This window comes from Anabrus simplex, chromosome 1 (assembly GCF_040414725.1).
Source record: "Anabrus simplex isolate iqAnaSimp1 chromosome 1, ASM4041472v1, whole genome shotgun sequence".
NCBI lineage: Eukaryota > Metazoa > Arthropoda > Insecta > Orthoptera > Tettigoniidae > Anabrus > Anabrus simplex.
In genome coordinates this window covers 1,047,567,560-1,047,584,103 of record NC_090265.1, presented here as the reverse complement: position 1 = coordinate 1,047,584,103, position 16,544 = coordinate 1,047,567,560, and the positions used below count along the sequence as shown (strand labels likewise).

Genomic DNA, 16,544 nt, shown 5'->3' with positions numbered 1-16,544 from the left:
CTATGTTCTAAGATTTATCACCAATGTCCGCTCCACTAAGGATGCTCGTTTCATTAGTCCAGTTACCCCTGAAGAATTCAGGACTAATTAAATTAAAATAATAAGTCTGATGCAAGCTAGTGAATATGGGAAGGAACTGCATGACTTGAGGTCTAAAAATGTAGTTGCTTCTCCGAGCTCATTGCAAACATTGAATTCGTTCCTAGATGATTACAGGTTATTGAAAGTCGGTGGTCGACTCATGAATTCTCAGTGTTGGAATATAATGAAAAACCCCCTACCATTCTTCCACCGAAACACTGTTACTAAATTGATTGTTAAACATGAAAATGAGATGCTATTGCATTCCGGCCCTCAGACTGTATTGTTCTCCTTGCGTGACTGATTTTGGATTCCACGTGGGAAGACAGTAGTTCGTGGTGTGATCCATTCATGTTACAAGTGCTCCAGGAGCAAACCTCCACTCACCACTCACATAATGGGTCAGTTACCCTCTTATAGTGTTGAAACATCGTTATCCTTTGATAAGGTTGGTCTTGATTATAGTGGCCAAGTCATCATAAAAGGTGATAACCCGAGGAGTAAGATAAAGTTTAAAGCGTACATTGCTCTCTTTGTTTGTCTTGTCACTACGGCAATTCATCTTGAAACGGTGAAGAGTCTAACGACTCAGGACTTCCTCGCCGCATTTAGAAGATTCACGGCGTGTAGAGGATTTCCAAATTTCATCTTGTGTGATAATGGCACAAATTTTGTTGGAGCCAACAATGAGTTATTAAGATTTATTAAGTATAGCTCTACTGAAATAGAAGAATATTAATCTAATTTGAATGTGAATTGGAAGTTTATTCCACCGTCCAGTCCTCATTTCGGTGAGCTTTGGGAGGCTGGAATAAAGTCCGCAAAATCACTCTTAAAGCGGATCCTAGGAAAATGCATTCTTAACTTTGAAGAGCTGAGCACTCTTTTGTATCAAATTGAGTTCAAATTGAGTCTGTGTTGAACTCGAGACCTCTCTGTTCAATGACTGACGACCCCAATGATCAATGCTATTTGACACCTGGGCATTTTATAGTAGGGAGATGATTGACCGCTATCCCCTACCCAAACATTTCCAACAGCTCCCGCTCCTGTCTAACAAAATGGAATTAGGTGAAACAGCTGTATCACGATTTTTGGCAGAGGTGGTCAAAGGAATACATATAATCACTTCAACAAAGACCTAAATGGTCTTCCGTAAGGAAGTGGACTCCAACTGTGGGAGATTTGTTGCTTGTAAAGGAGGATAAACTTCCTCCTTTGGTTTGGAAGACTGGTATAAAATTTGGTATTATCGTGTACGATTATGTTATCGAGATCAGAACAGATGTTGCACCTTACATATGTAGGCTACATAAAGCCTTGGGAGGTTTTGGGATTGCCTATTACTGTTTTGGTCCTAATATAAGACTGGGAAATTCACGTTTTTGTGTTAAAATGTTATAAAAGCCGCAGTCGTTTTATGTGCGCACGTTACATTTAAAAACTTTGTATCTCGCACCAAATAGCACAGGTACTGGGCCTTATCAAAAATCACTTTTGAAGGAGAAGGCTAAACGTCTCCAACACAATGATAAAGTTGTGACATTGATGTTGGATGAAGTATTTGTCAGTTCTAAACTGACAATAAAGCAGGGAAGATTATAGGAGTGGCAGAAAATAGTTCTGAGCTGGATCCAGCTACTACCATTCATGATTTATGTCCTCTTCAATACTTTCTGACTGCAAAGATATCATTGGTCTCTTCCCAGTGACAAAACTAAACGCAGAAACACTTTTGAAACTCACAATGGAAGTCCTAAAACTTATGAATTAATTAGGGTTTGAAGTTGTGTGCATGATTTCTGACAATCATAGTACAAACAGAAGAATGCTTGAACTGTTGTGTGGTGGTCCTCTAAAACCTTGTATTCCAAACCCATTTAATTCATTGTGAGTCATTTATCTTATTTTGATAGTGTTCACATACTCAAGTGTATCAGAAAAACTGACTCAATAGGTCTAATCAAACATTCACTATTCCAAATGATGAGACTTTTCCAGTAATTGGTAACATGCTCAGTATTCCTGATGGTACTGCTACATGTCAGTATTCTACAGTTGAAACTAGGTTTTCAGACTTGAATGATGTATTCCAGTCAGAAAAAACATGCTTTTGAAACTTTCACCAGATTTTTCAAGAAAAGCCCTTCAGTGGAACAACAGAATGTTTCCTTGGCAGCAAATATTTTTATGTAAAGAATATTGCAGCTCTAGAAGTATTGAAGAGTGAAGGGGTTGATATTTGTATTGGCACAATTGAACCACTGATTGGGAAAAGGGAATAACTGATGATAGCCATATATTTCAAGAATAAAAACAATTGTATAAATTATTCTGTTATACTTACCAAAAAACACTTCACATATGAAATGTTCTTTTATACATAAGGAAGCATTATGTGTAAGAAACTGTTAATTTTATCTTACCGTAACGCCACTGGAATGGTTTAATTTTTGAAAAGTTATTCCCTTTTTCCAGTCACTGGGTACAAAAATAAATATAAATTTGCATCATTAAAACTTTTATTTCTCCCGTAATGAATGACATCTTGGCATTGTGACACATTGTAGGTTTGAAAGTATTAAAAATTACTCAAAAATTAGTTATTACATAAATTACAAGTTTTATGGAATGTACACCTAACTAACATCAGTCTTTATTGTTCATCATAATCATCTGTGCTATTATTTTCAGTTTTCTCTGATACAATGTTGCTGTAAAATTCCCTGTGCTGTTCAGAACGTATTTTATTATTTTTTTGACATCATTAATCTCTTTTACATTGATCCCCACAGAACCATCATATGCTTTGTGGATCTTTAAGATTTCCTCGAGTGTTATGTTTGCCTCTATTATCAATAGGAGATTTCCTTATAGCAACTAATGTTGACAATCGAAAAACAGCCTTATTCGAAACACTGTGTACGCTAAGAAATGCTACATATTTTTACCCTTTCTGTGTTATTCATTGCAAAATAAGCGAATGAAGAGGCTTTCTTTTTTAAGCTATCATCTTTTGCACATTTATTTCTGATATCAAAGCGTTCTATTAAGCCCATTAAAAATGTTTCTTGTTCACCCTTTGAACTTCGGGAGTATAAACTTATTATAATATCATTTCTCTCTTCAGCATTACATTTAGAATTACATTTATCTTGGCACTCACAGTACGGTCCAATAGCCTTGGCTGGGACTAAATTTCCTCTATTGTTCACATATTGCTAAACCCTCTCTTCTGGCTATCTTCATTTTCTCTTTTTGAAGCTCAGATGTATTTAAAACATGTTTCCTCATCTTAGGCTGAGGCATTTCATCTTCTGAAACGTTCATTTTAGGAGTTACAAGATCTATACCTAACCTAAAACCCAAAGTTCAATATTCAGTTTCACTACCACCACAAATGAACGTAGGTTAGTTTCTTGCTAAATTTCTCACAGTGACGTGCGTTTTAATCACCAGTACCACTGTATTACTTCAAACCTTGATTAAAACAACTACTCTGAACAAAGAACGATCAAACTTATACATTAAATCTCACAAGCTGAAGAAAACTGCACACTGCTATAAACAAAAGTGGCTACCAAGCCGTCCACTAGCGCAGCGATGACTGGAAAAAGGGAACCACTTATTGAGTTATTTCCTTATTCCACTCACCGCCTAACAAACATGTGATTTTACCGGTATGGAAGTACAGATATATTTCCTTTCTCCACTGAGTAGATGCACCTACATTTAAGAAACAAAATGGCTATTTCAGTTTATTTTATCGAAAAAGTAAAGTTATTTCCTTTCCTTGAAAGTTTACATTGACGTTTGCACATGTTACATGCTGCAGGGAAACTGAGTGATGAAACTCACCATGCTTTGACCCATACTTTGACAGCATTAATTCAGTTTTGTAGGTACATTTTTAGTAATTTTAACTGGTCATATGTACTTACAGCAAAGTTACAGACTGATAGTTTGGAAGGAAGCTTTGGAACCTATAGAAGGTTAAGTGGGTGTACTTATAAGGTTTCAGTTGAACAGGTTATTGAGACGGAGAGAAAATTGAAAGTGCTGAGCGTACTAAAAATCAATATAGTAAACTTGGTGAATTCACACTCGATTTTTCAACTGAACTACACTATGTCCAGAAGGAACAAATTCAGAATTTACACAAGATACAGCTAGCATTAGGTGACATAGAGTGTGTAACATTCCCACCCCACTCACAGAGGAATCTCATTTGTATTACCAACTATACAAGTATGAAGGTCATTGAGAAGCTTAAGAAGTATTACAACTGTGTTGAGATGCTACAGTCCGAAGGAGAAATGGTGATACTCTGTAATGTTAATCAAATGCTCCCATATTTTAGGCAGTGAAACAGAGGTAGCTTGAAGTGCTCATCACCGATCATGGTTTCTATGCGTTGTAAAATATTCATGCTCTTTCAGGTCCTCATAAGTAGTTTTTTATGAAGCAGAATTTTCAAAATGAGAAAACCAAAGGAATGCAATAGTTGCTTTAGGATTTGAAGCCTTTGAAAGTAGTGTTCATAATGCGAGTGATGTATGCAAGTGTGGTATTCCTTTGACCAGAATTATGAAGAAGTGTGTGAAAATTCTGGCCAATATTTTTATTAACAATTACACAAAGGTCTTAAATGAAAAGGAATTTTCCCAAGAAATTGCTAAGAAACTTGAAAAGTAGGGTGTCTATAGAAAGACTGATGAAACAACTCTCGGGAAGAAACAGCACATTGGGAACTAGTTGAAACTCAGCCGCAAGTAACTTCAAGGTTAATTAATTTATTAATTAATTTTGAATCATTGAATAATGTTTATTTTCTGGAGTAGAAACTTTCTTCAAAATTGTTGGATATGCACAGTGCTAGTTTTATTCGACTGCAATATTTCGGTGAAGGGTGAATAATGAGCTAATGGGTATGTTGTGGTGTTACTGTTAATAAGTTAGGAGGAAAACTGATTTTTTCTTTGCTTGGTGTTATGTTGTTTAGTCTGTAATTTGTTTTTTGGATGTGTTCACTACTAGTTTTGTTCGACTGCAATTTTTGGTGAAGGTAAAACAATTAGCTAATAGGTACGTTGTGCTAGTGTTGTGGTGAACAACTGAGTGTGTGACGTGACGGTGACAGGGTGGGTCTGGGTCGTATTTTAGGTAAAGTATGTACGCTCAGAATATGATCTCGCCATGCACCAGAATGGGAATGGTAAGACAATGCACCAAGAAAAACACAAGGCAAAAACCAGGATACTAATCCAAGTGACGTAGTATCAATCAACGCACGTGATGGCGTAGCAAAAGGGGTGTAACAACACTCCAAAAAAAAATATAAGTCCGTCCGTGCACAAGTTCACAGGTAGTTTTCAATTTTCAAGGTGAAAGGTTTTCAGCAGAGCGCATAATGGAAGCATTTTCACTGAGTCCATATATTCAGAGGAACCGAGGTAGGTACCAAATTTTGAGGGCAAGGAAAGGCGTACGACAACAAAAAAAGGGGCAAAGAAGAAATAGTTTTTTCATAATAACAATATATTAACAAAAAACACCCAGAAGAAACATTTATACAAAACAAAGAAAACAACAATCATCCAAAGGTCAGTTAGTTCTGACTTCCAAAAAAAAAACCGATGGGACGACCATATTAATTTTCTGATTGTTTTTCAAAGAGAACAGCTAGACTCGAAACCTTCAATAATACAACCTCTTTTACATGAGGAGTGCCCTACACAAGGAAAACAGAAATTTACTTATGGACACAAAAAAAAATAATTGAAAGACATATGGGCCACTGTACAATAATACATGTAGAAGAAAAAAAGCGCGGAAGGGATGCGGAATAGGAAGGTGGGGAAAGGGGAGGGACGTAAAAGAAAACAGTACCAATGGCTGCCAACAGGGATTTGGAAAAATAGGATCAGTCAGTATCGATGAAATTCCAAAATAGCAAACAGAAGCTAGGTGATAGTTCAATTGATTCTATTCATGCGTTTGCTCGGGAAAACAGTTGAATTTCAATGGTTCATATCGCAGCAATCACTTGACGTATCACAAAGTCCAACTTCGGGGTAAGATGGTAATGTAATTCCAAAGTAAGGTACCGCTATCAATAGCTGCAGTTGGCTTATTATCAACATAAACTGTCATTGGTAGCCAGTAACGGCAATTTCAAAATTAAGGAAGTGCAGCATTAGAAGAAAGTTCAAAGAACAACATGGAAATGAAATAAATTAAAGTTTTCGCTCACCCGTCCAGCAGTCGTAGCTTTTCAATGGTATACAAAAGCACATTTTAAAAGAAACATTGCACACAGTCCAGCTGGTAGCAAAATAAAACCAAGTCCTCCCTCCACACAAATCGTCGTGTTCATCCGAACTCGCTGCTCAAGCCCAGAGCAGGCCAATTTATATTCAGGTAGAAGCGTCCAGAAAGGACGAGAGCACACAGTACCCAATGCGCAACGAAGCGGTAGGGGAAAGAAAGAGGGAGGGTAAGCAGCACGAGCAGTTGATGCTGGACGGCCGAAGAGAGCACAGGCAGGTTAGTAGCGGCATATGCAGCGTAGTAAACGTAGAATCCATAAAACAGTAGAAAAATTCGGAGCACGTTATAGTGTTAAGAGAAGGCAAACAGATTATTTTATTGGTATTATGTTACTTAGTCTGTAATGTTCTTAAATATGATTTACATTTAATGAAGTCGTACTTATAACTTGCTGTTTGTTGTAAAGCTTTCAAAGTCCGCTCTATGTGACATACTCTCGTAGATAAAGCGCAATTAAAACCATCAATGTTCTTTTGTTTCAAATATTACGTGTTTGTTAACCATGCATAAACATATTCGTAATACAAATTTCTTACGAATAGTATTAGGTTATTCCTCGCCATGTCAGCTTTGGCCCAGTACGAGAGCCATGTGTTTCTGCAGTATGGTCTGATAAGCTCTCTCGTCGACATTCGAAGGTGATGTCGGGGTCGATTAGTGATACCCGTACCGGGCGAGTTGGTCGTGCGCGTAGAGGCGCGCAGCTGTGAGCTTGCATCCGGGAGATAGTAGGTTCGAATCCCACTATCGGCAGCCCTGAAGATGGTTTTCCGTGGTTTCCCATTTTCACACCAGGCAAATGCTGGGGCTGTACCTTAATTAAGGCCACGGCGGCTTCCTTCCAACTCCTAGGCCTTTCCTATCCCATCGTCGCCATAAGACCTATCTGTGTCGGTGCGACGTAAAGCCCCTAGCAAGAAGAAGTGATACCCGTCGACTGCTGTTCCGTAAAGAAAAATGGAAATGAAATAAGAGAACATGTTTTCTTAATAAGTGCGTAAATAACGTGTTCGATAGCAGTTTTTAACGCGTTAAAAAGGCTGAAGTAAACGATCGCTTAATTTTAATTAAATACTGCTGTTAAGTAAGAATGGGATACACCTCAAGATGTGGCGGAGTGAATGATGGATTTCAAAGGTTAGTTTATACTTTCTCGCGTCTGGTTAAATTTCGAAAAGGCTATTATCATGTTAGTTTGTAACGAGAATGATATTATTTATCCACCGGCACTTGAAATATATTTTCTTGATGCATATAGTACGGTTAAGTTAAGTTAGGTGACGCTGTTTGAATAAGAAAACTGTGTTTGCCACAAAATGCGACCTTCGGTATCGTTTTCTCGCTATGTGCACTTGCGAGCTCTATCGTCGATATTCGAAGGCGATGTCGGAATCGATTAGAAATACCCGTCAACCGCTTTCCGTGAAGAAAATCAGAAATAAAGGAGGAAAACATATTTTCGTACGTGGCCAATAGCAGTTGTTTACTCGTTAGAAATAAAGGCTAGATCAAATACAGTATATACAATACGAGACATTCTGCGAGATATCGAGGGACAGCGATTAGAGCTCTGTCTAGCGGAGTGACTTGAGGGTTACTGATTCTGACATAAGAGCACGTGTATTTGTTTGTGTAGTTTTGGGGGTCATTTATGCATTTGCATTAAGTCGACATAAGTAGAAAGTAGCGTGTGTCATTCCGTTATAGCTCCTGTCAATATGAGTGGAAAGATATGTGCTGCGTTTACCTGCAATAACTATGAAGTGCAGAAGGATTCGCGGTTTTTCTTCCGTTTCCCTCGTGACAAGAAAATATAAGTAAATACTGTGTTTGCATATATATATTCTTTGAGTTACAAAGATATTTCTATAGAAGGCCTACTTCCTAAATTTCTGACCTACGCGACCCATATTTTAACTGGCTTAAAATATAATAAGCTTATTTGATTGTATTAGTGCAGCAGTTAACATCCAATACCGATGAGTTGTTGTAGGTGTGATCTGTGGGTTTTGATTTAATTAAGGAAAATGCATATGCATGTGTGTGGCTGGTTGTGTTCCAAGTTAACCCATTTGGAATGCCGTAAATTCGTTGTCAAGCACCGAGGAAAATATGGGTGATTTAAGAAATGTGATGATGATGATGATGATGCAAATTTGCTTTACCTAATGTAATGGCATTATGACATTATTTACAGGGAAAGTTTGAATGTTTTGAGGCTAAATTTATGGATTTTCTTTGTGTTAGTAGGCTTCAAGTTAAAAGGAAAATTGTCCAGCTCTTAAATGTAAATTCATTGAATGATGTGTGCAAGTGTCCTAATGTGATGTACAATGCTTTTAAATGAGAAAAAGACAAATCTAGCCGTGAAAGTTCAGGCAGGTATGCTAAAGCTAAAAGAATAATGCATAAATGAAAGATCAAGCACTTTCACAGTCGTCCATTTCACATCTTAGCTATTTTCAGTCTTTAAATAATAACCTGTTAAATAATTCTTCATTCATGTATCCAGAATTGCTTTAGCAACTTTGAAATTAATATTTTATCAACACGTTCTTTCTAGACATAGTGTATTTATCCATTTCCGTATATACATTTCCATTGATATTTGAATTTAGCGCGAATTTTCAGGTCGCGCCACTAGGAGCGCCACTTGCGAATTGTCTCCCATTTTAACAAGGCTAAATCCGGAAGTGTCGCATATTGTCTCTACTGTATTTGGCTAGGTAAAGGATGGCTTAATTCTAATACTCTACACTGAAATTAAGTATAATAATTTCGTGTGGCTATTTCTAGCCGGGTGCAGCCCTTATAAGACAGACCCTCCGATGAGGGTGGGCGGCATCTGCCATGTGTAGTTGACTGCGTGTTATTGTGGTGGAGGATAGTGTTATGTGTGGTGTGTGAGTTGCAGGGATGTTGGAGGCAGCACAAACACCCAGCCCCCGAGCCACCGCAATTAACCATTGAAGGTGAAAATCCCCGACCCGGCCGAGAATCGAACCCGGTACTCTCTGAACCGAAGGCCAGTACGCTGACCATTGAGCCAACGAGTCGGACACTGAAATTAAGTAAGAATGCGATACACCTCAAGATATAACAGATCGTATCACTGATTTCAGAGGTTAGATCGTATATTCTCGCGCCTGGTTAAATTTCGGTAAGGCTACTCCCATATAATTACAGCGAGAAGGTTATCACTAGAGACCAGAATTATAGGCACTGAAAACAGTCAAAATAAGCAGGCATATAGGCTATTAAATGAGCCGAAATAGGCATGTAAATAGGCACTAACGTGTAAAATAGGCATGAAAAAACTTTTTTTAATAACACGCTCAATTACTATAAAAGGAATTTACAACAAGCAACGTTTCAATGTTTTCCGGTAACAATCTTGTTTTCATGTCGGGCAGAATGTTTGTACTGAGAGAAATCTCTCAACATCACAGGAAGTGATTGGACAAAACTTAAATTAAGCCACTTCATCTGGTTTTGGTTCAACTGCTTCATCTACATCACCTCGTAGCACCCTCGCTACTTTTACGGTAGTTTTCCATTATGGATACCGCTGCAAGACTCTTATGGAACTTTTTGCTGACAGCGGCAACCTTCCCAGAGATTCGGTCAAAATTTCTTCTGACTTCTTCCACAACCCTAAATGACTCCACCGGGGGAAAGCCAATCGTCTCCAACTCTGCGATTGCTCCCAGCAGCTTTTTGAAGTTTGAAGACGCTCCAGTTTATGCAGGGGGATATTAGCTCCAACCATTGCAGTGCACAGGTGTATAGAAGATTGTTGTTGGTCGCTGTTCACAGTGGACTGGTAGAAAAGCTGCGCTGACATCGCTTTCAGTACTTGTGTCAAATGCATAGCAGTATTTCTATGTTGATCTATATGGTATCTTTTCACATTTTATCTGAAAAAAATAATAAAACTGACTTAAATTACAATGTTATTATATTTCTACAGCTGGGATAATTGGCAATAATGCTTAGTATAAACATAATAATAGCGTATGGCCTCCGGAGAGGTCTGGTGCGGGTCTTTTCCTCTAGACGGCCTATTAGGCGACCTGCATGTCTGTGAAGATGAGGGCCCTGCCTAGGATGATTTCTAACGCTGGAAACGCCACACACACCCAGCCCCAGAGCCATTGGAATTAACCAATTAAGGATTAAATCCCCGACCCGACGGGGAATCGAACCCGGGACCCTGTGAACCGAAGACCAGTACGCTGACCATTCACCCAGCGAGTCGGACAGTATAAACATGCATTTGTTTCATAAAAACAATGAGAAAGATTATTAGAGGTTATGTTTCTAGAAGTACAAAACTTAAAAAGGAACAAGAAAATTCGTAATTTACATGGAAATATGTCCTCAAAAATGTTCAGTTATAATCTGGCGGTTTCCTGTCGAGTTCAGCGGGTGAAAAAATAATAAAAATGACCTGAAACAATACCTGAGTCACGTAGAGGAAAGATCCTTCCTATATGCTTGCCAGAGACTCACCAAGTTGCCTCTAGCAGTATTCTTACTTATATAGAAGAATTAAAACGGAGGCACAATAAATATCAGATTGGTGAACATTTTATATGTTGCTGTTCGCCGGTTTTGGTCAACCGGGTCAGCTGTCATGAAGACCTATTTTCTGTTGCCTGCAATAGATTCTGCATCATGTGTGCCCACAAGTCTGCCAGCCTCGTTGAAAATTAGAAAACGGCGTGATTCGAAATTGTCGTGGCATGCGCCCATACACTTACTTTTTGTCACAATTTAGCAGAACTCTAGATGGGATGCTAGAGCTTACGACCCCAGACTCTCTTTGCTCGCCCTCCCCCCCCCCCCCCCCAGCACAACGGTTACTAACCGGACCTCACCAATCCAGACCAACGGTCTTTTCACTGGCCTGGTCTTGTAGCCTTGTTAAACACGCTGTGACATTGTCCAAACCGTGCCATCTTGTATGTCTAGCCTCTGTGACATCGTCCTAGCTGCAGCACATTCGATCTTCAACTTCTTTTTTTTTGCTTTACGTCCCACCGACACAGATAGGTTTTATGGCGACGATGGGATAGGAAAGGCCTAGGAGTTGGAAGGAAGCGGCCGTGGCTTTAATTAAGGTACAGCCCCAGCATTTGCCTGGTGTGAAAATGGGAAAAATGGAAAACCATCTTCAGGGCAGCCGACAGTGGGATTCGAACCCACTATCTCCCGGATACAAGCTCACAGCCGCGCGCTCCTAACCGCACGGCCAACTCGCCCTATGTTTCGTGAAGGCTTAGTGGAAGCGCGGTAGAGTTCACTAGAGCCTACACGTAGCGCTGGTGAAAGTTACCATTTTAAAAAGTTGCATTTCAGTTGTAGTCCGCTTCTGTAGTGTAGTAAGTAGTTAGCGTGATTAGCCGCCAACCATGGAGGCCGGGGTTCTATTCCCGGCTCTGCCACGAAATTTGAAGAGTGGCACGAGAGCTGGAACGGGGTCCACTCAGCCTTGGGAGGTCAACTGAGTAGAGGTGGGTTCGATTCCCACCTCAACCATCCTCGAAGTGGTTTTTTGTGGTTTGCCACTTCTCCAGGGAAATGCCGGGATGGTACCTAACTTAAAGACGCGACCACTTCCTTCCCTCTTCTTTGCCTGTCCCTTCCCATGTCTTCACAAGGCCCCTGTTCAGCATAGAAGGTGAGGCTGCCTTGGCAAGGTACTAGTCCTCTTCTCCATTTGTATCCCCCGACCCAAAGTCTCACGCTCCAGGACACTGCCCTTGAGGCGGTAGAGATGGGATCCTTCGCTGAGTCCGAGGGAAAAACCTACCCTGGAGAGTAAACAGATTAAGAAAGAAAGAAAGAAAGAAAGAAAGAAAATATTTCAGTATTTCAATATTTCTATTTTCACGGTAATTGAATCAAAGGTCAAAATACCGATTTTAAGTTTTTATCCACTCTGTCAAAAGAGACCACCGGCGTTGTAACACTTTGTTCAGTAATCAAATGATTATTTACATTTTAGCAATATAAATTATTGAAAGTTCAACAAGACAACTTTCCACAATACGTAAATTAATAGGCCTATAAATGCTACAATGAAATGCGATCGTAGTTCAGTCACACACAAAAAAAAAAAAGATAAAAGAACAAACAAACTTACCTCCTTACAGCAAGCTTGGCAGAAGACTACTTTTCCATCCGTAGTGAAATTGGGATTCCCCTTTGGTCCACCGCTTCAGCCAGTAGGACTTCCATGATTTTTCTTTGCAATTACAATTTTTTGTACGTCACGCCGTCACAGATAGGTCTTATGGGGATGATGGGATGGGAAAGGCCTTGGAGTGGGAAGGAAGCGACCGTGGTCTTAATTAAGGTACAGCCCCAACATTTGCCTGGTGTGAAAATGGGCAACCACGGGAAACCATCTTCAGAGCTGCCGACAGTGGGGCTCGAACCCACTATCTCCCGGACGAAAGCTCACAGCTGCGTTCCCCTAAGCGCACAGCCAACTCGCCCGGTGATTTTTCTTCGGGCATTGCCACAGACACACTTCTTCACAATACATCACAACACATTCTGAAGATAAAGCGTACGCATACAACAGTTCACATCGAGAAGGAGGTTTAAGGGATATGGATTGTGCAACGTAGTTAAACGTTGATTGGTTCTCGCATATATCTTAGAAGGTTGGAGGAGTTGAAGGTTTCGAGGTCAAATTGTTCCTTGTTTCTCCTGGTGGAAATTTCCCACGAACTATTTCTGGTGAGTTCCAAGAATTCCCATTTTTGCTCGTGGGGTAAACAGATCTTGAGAAATGAGAAAATAATACTGTCGAGCACATCAGTTATAGTATATTGCACTGGAAGAAAATCGGTTTGTTTAAAATAGACTCAAAAGGCATCAAATAGGCAATTATACTCCAAATAGGCACAAACCTCTGAAATAGGCGTTTATAGGCACAATCAAACCAATGAAATCTAGCTTAAAGGACCCTAAAACGGATTTATATCTCAAAAGCCTACGTTTCTGAACACATGAATAAAATAGGCAAATAGGTAAATTCCCGTCTCTAGTTATCACTGTTCTGCTGGCATTTGATGCAATGTTTTCATGGTACATACGTGGTATACATAGGTTAGTTGGTGCTGTTCGAATGAGAAAGCTGAAGCGTTTGCCACAAAATGTGACCTTAAGTATCTTTTTCTGGCAACGACATGAAAGATATAGACTGCTAAACATAGTCGTTACAGCACTCCGGTCAGAAGCTCTTGAACTACGGCCGCCATGACAGTTTCAGGCAAGAGAAATTGACTCTTCGAAACTGGCCTAGCCGCACGTCACTTTAGCTTAGCCGTATTATCAGTTCATGAGTATTTTTTATTTTTTGTTGAAAACATAAAGTATTATTCAAAATTAGCACGTTCAGAGGTTTTGAAAACACCGTAACAATAAATAATCATAGGACTATTATTTAAATAAGCCCAGCAAATCTTTAAGCCGTTTGGTTGGAAAGAAGATGAACAGTATTAATTTGTAATAATATGCGGTTTTCGTTATCAAGATGCCTGTGTCATGCGCAGCATTTATCTGCACCATTCGCCATCAGATAGGGATTAACGTTACATTTCACAAGTTGGCTCTTTGTATGAACAGTTATTTGCGACTGGATTTCATAGGCTATTCTTATTATGATACATTATTTTTCTTCACAGTTTCCTTTGAACAATGCACCTTTGTTAAAGTAATGGTTGGTGCAAGCAGATTATGTTCAGATCCCTTTATACTTTCAGATTACAGGTTAAAATTGTTATTAGTCTACAGCAAAATAAGCTCTTACTAGAGGAAAGATGCTTAACTCCTCCAATATGTAGGGCCTAATATAAAATAGAGAATTAAGTATTGAATATTAAACTCTTCATTTAAGAATATGTAATCTTTATCCTCAGTCGTAACTGCTAGATCTTTTACAGGATAGAAGTCAGTGATAATGAGATGAATGATTTAATGGAGAACTGGCAACAGTAATGGCAACTGTAGCTTTAATTTTTCAGTCATTCAATCATATAATTATCTTCTAAGATATTTAAAATCACTTTCCAATCTGTCATCTTTCAAAATTAAACTAAAGAAAGTGCTATGGAATCAGTACCTAAGTAGACGACTTTCTTGATAAGACTCTGTGTAATGGTAACGTAAAGGAAATATTTAGAATAACGTTCATTGTAACACATTTATGTATTTATTTTCAACCAATGTATATGTATTACCGGTATGTTAATTTTAGACGCTAAACAAATTGTATTGTACAATTCCTATATATGAGTCTTTGGCTCATTGGAATTAATTAATAAAGTAAATAAAAAAATTTTAAATGTCCGCCTCCGTAGCGTAATGGATGGTATTATTAGCTACCGTCATCGGGGCCCGGGTTTGATTCCAGTTACCGGTACTGCCAGAAATTTAAAACTGGCAGGAGAGCTGGTATGTGGTTTAAATGGAACATGCAGCTCACTTCTTTTGTAGGTGTGCCAGAAAAGAGCTGCACCACCTAGGGATTAGGACACTAGTTCACATATTATGGTGAGACGAATTGGTTCACCTATTACTTATCAGACACTTGTCCAAACGGGGTAGAGGAAACCTCTGATAGAAACCTCAACCTGGTAACTAGGCTTGACAGTAACTTCAATCTAAGCAGGCATTTTAGCCATTGGACCACCAAGGAGGCCACTTCAATTATAATTAGGACAACCAGTAAATTGAGGTTCCAACATGGACAGAAATGAAGTACCATGAAATTTTTTCTTTCATTATTATTCTACCTAGCATCAAAGCTTAATAAAATACAGCACCTACATAATCATTACAAATTCAAATTATTTTTGTTCATGAATGCTAATGATATAACATACCTGAAGGATAATATTGTCTACTAGAAGTTTGACATCCCTTCACATCTAAGGAAATTATCGTCTAGCACAAGGAGGTCACCAGTAAAAAGGAATCTAAATTCTATTACTGATTATGTTTCTTTGAGTTATAAAAAGTAGATACATTTGATTCTGTTACATGTCACCATAGTTAGATTCTTCCCAGTCCCCGTAAGATGGCAAAAAAACAGTTGAACATTTGGAGTCCCAAGTGTTATTTACTGCAAAGGAAACTAAAATTAGCCAAACAAAATTTGAAACGACAGCGTTCAAAAATAATATCATATCTCCATTAGGTTGTGCACTGCTGGAGAACTCCTAATTATAGACTTTTATGGAGACTTCATTGTGAATCTCTTGCTGGAAAAGATGAATAATTGAAACGTGGATTATATTAAGAAATTATCTCTGCCTTTACAGTTTTACTCATCAAAAGCATACAATTATGTTACAAATTATACTCCTCATTCTAACCAAAGTACTATTAGAAAATGGGCATCTAAATTAAATGGAGACCCTGGTTTCACCGAGCAAATAATTGACAAGATTAAAGAGGAGGCTGATAACAAAGATAACTTATCTTTATGTTTTATGTCTAATGTTCGATGAAATGGCAATTAAGCAACATTGCATCCGGGAGATAGTAGGTTCGAATCCACTATCGGCAGCCCTGAAGATGGTTTTCCGTGGTTTCCCATTTTCACACCAGGCAAATGCTGGGGCTGTACCTTAATTAAGGCCACGGCCGCTTCCTTCCAACTCCTAGGCCTTTCTTATCCCATCGTCGCCATAAGACCTATCTGTGTCGGTGCGACGTAAAAGCCCCTAGCAAAAAAAAAATTAAGCAACACATTGAGTTTTTTATGTCTCTAGCTGTGGGCTATTTTGATGTAGGTTATGGGTCATTTGAAGATTATGTTCCAACAGCAACACAAGCACTGGTTTTTTGGTCACTGCCATTAATGTTTCATGGAAGATATCAATTGGTTACTGTTAACAGTTTAACAAGACAGCTTAAGGTAAATTTGGTACTTCAGTATTTGAGAAAACTTCATGATACAGGTGCAAAATGTATTGGCTGTGCCACACAAAGCAGTCTTGGTGCTGCACCATTCAACTTGTGTCTCGGGAACGCAGCGCGTGGAGCCCCTCGGAACATCTCGATTCTCTTCGGTTCCACGAATTATAACTGGGTACGTCACGCAGCACGTGGAG

At 38.9% G+C, this 16,544-nt stretch overlaps 1 protein-coding gene across 1 annotated transcript in view; it reads left to right on the top strand.

Moving 5' to 3' along the window:
- The window catches only part of LOC137496975 (uncharacterized), a 63,995-nt gene that overhangs the window by 25,777 nt on the left and 21,674 nt on the right, over positions 1-16,544 (top strand). The window contains exon 5 of the mRNA XM_068225208.1: positions 16,392-16,522. Coding sequence (XP_068081309.1) covers positions 16,392-16,522 — 131 coding nt within the window. The remainder of the gene's footprint in view (positions 1-16,391; positions 16,523-16,544) is intronic.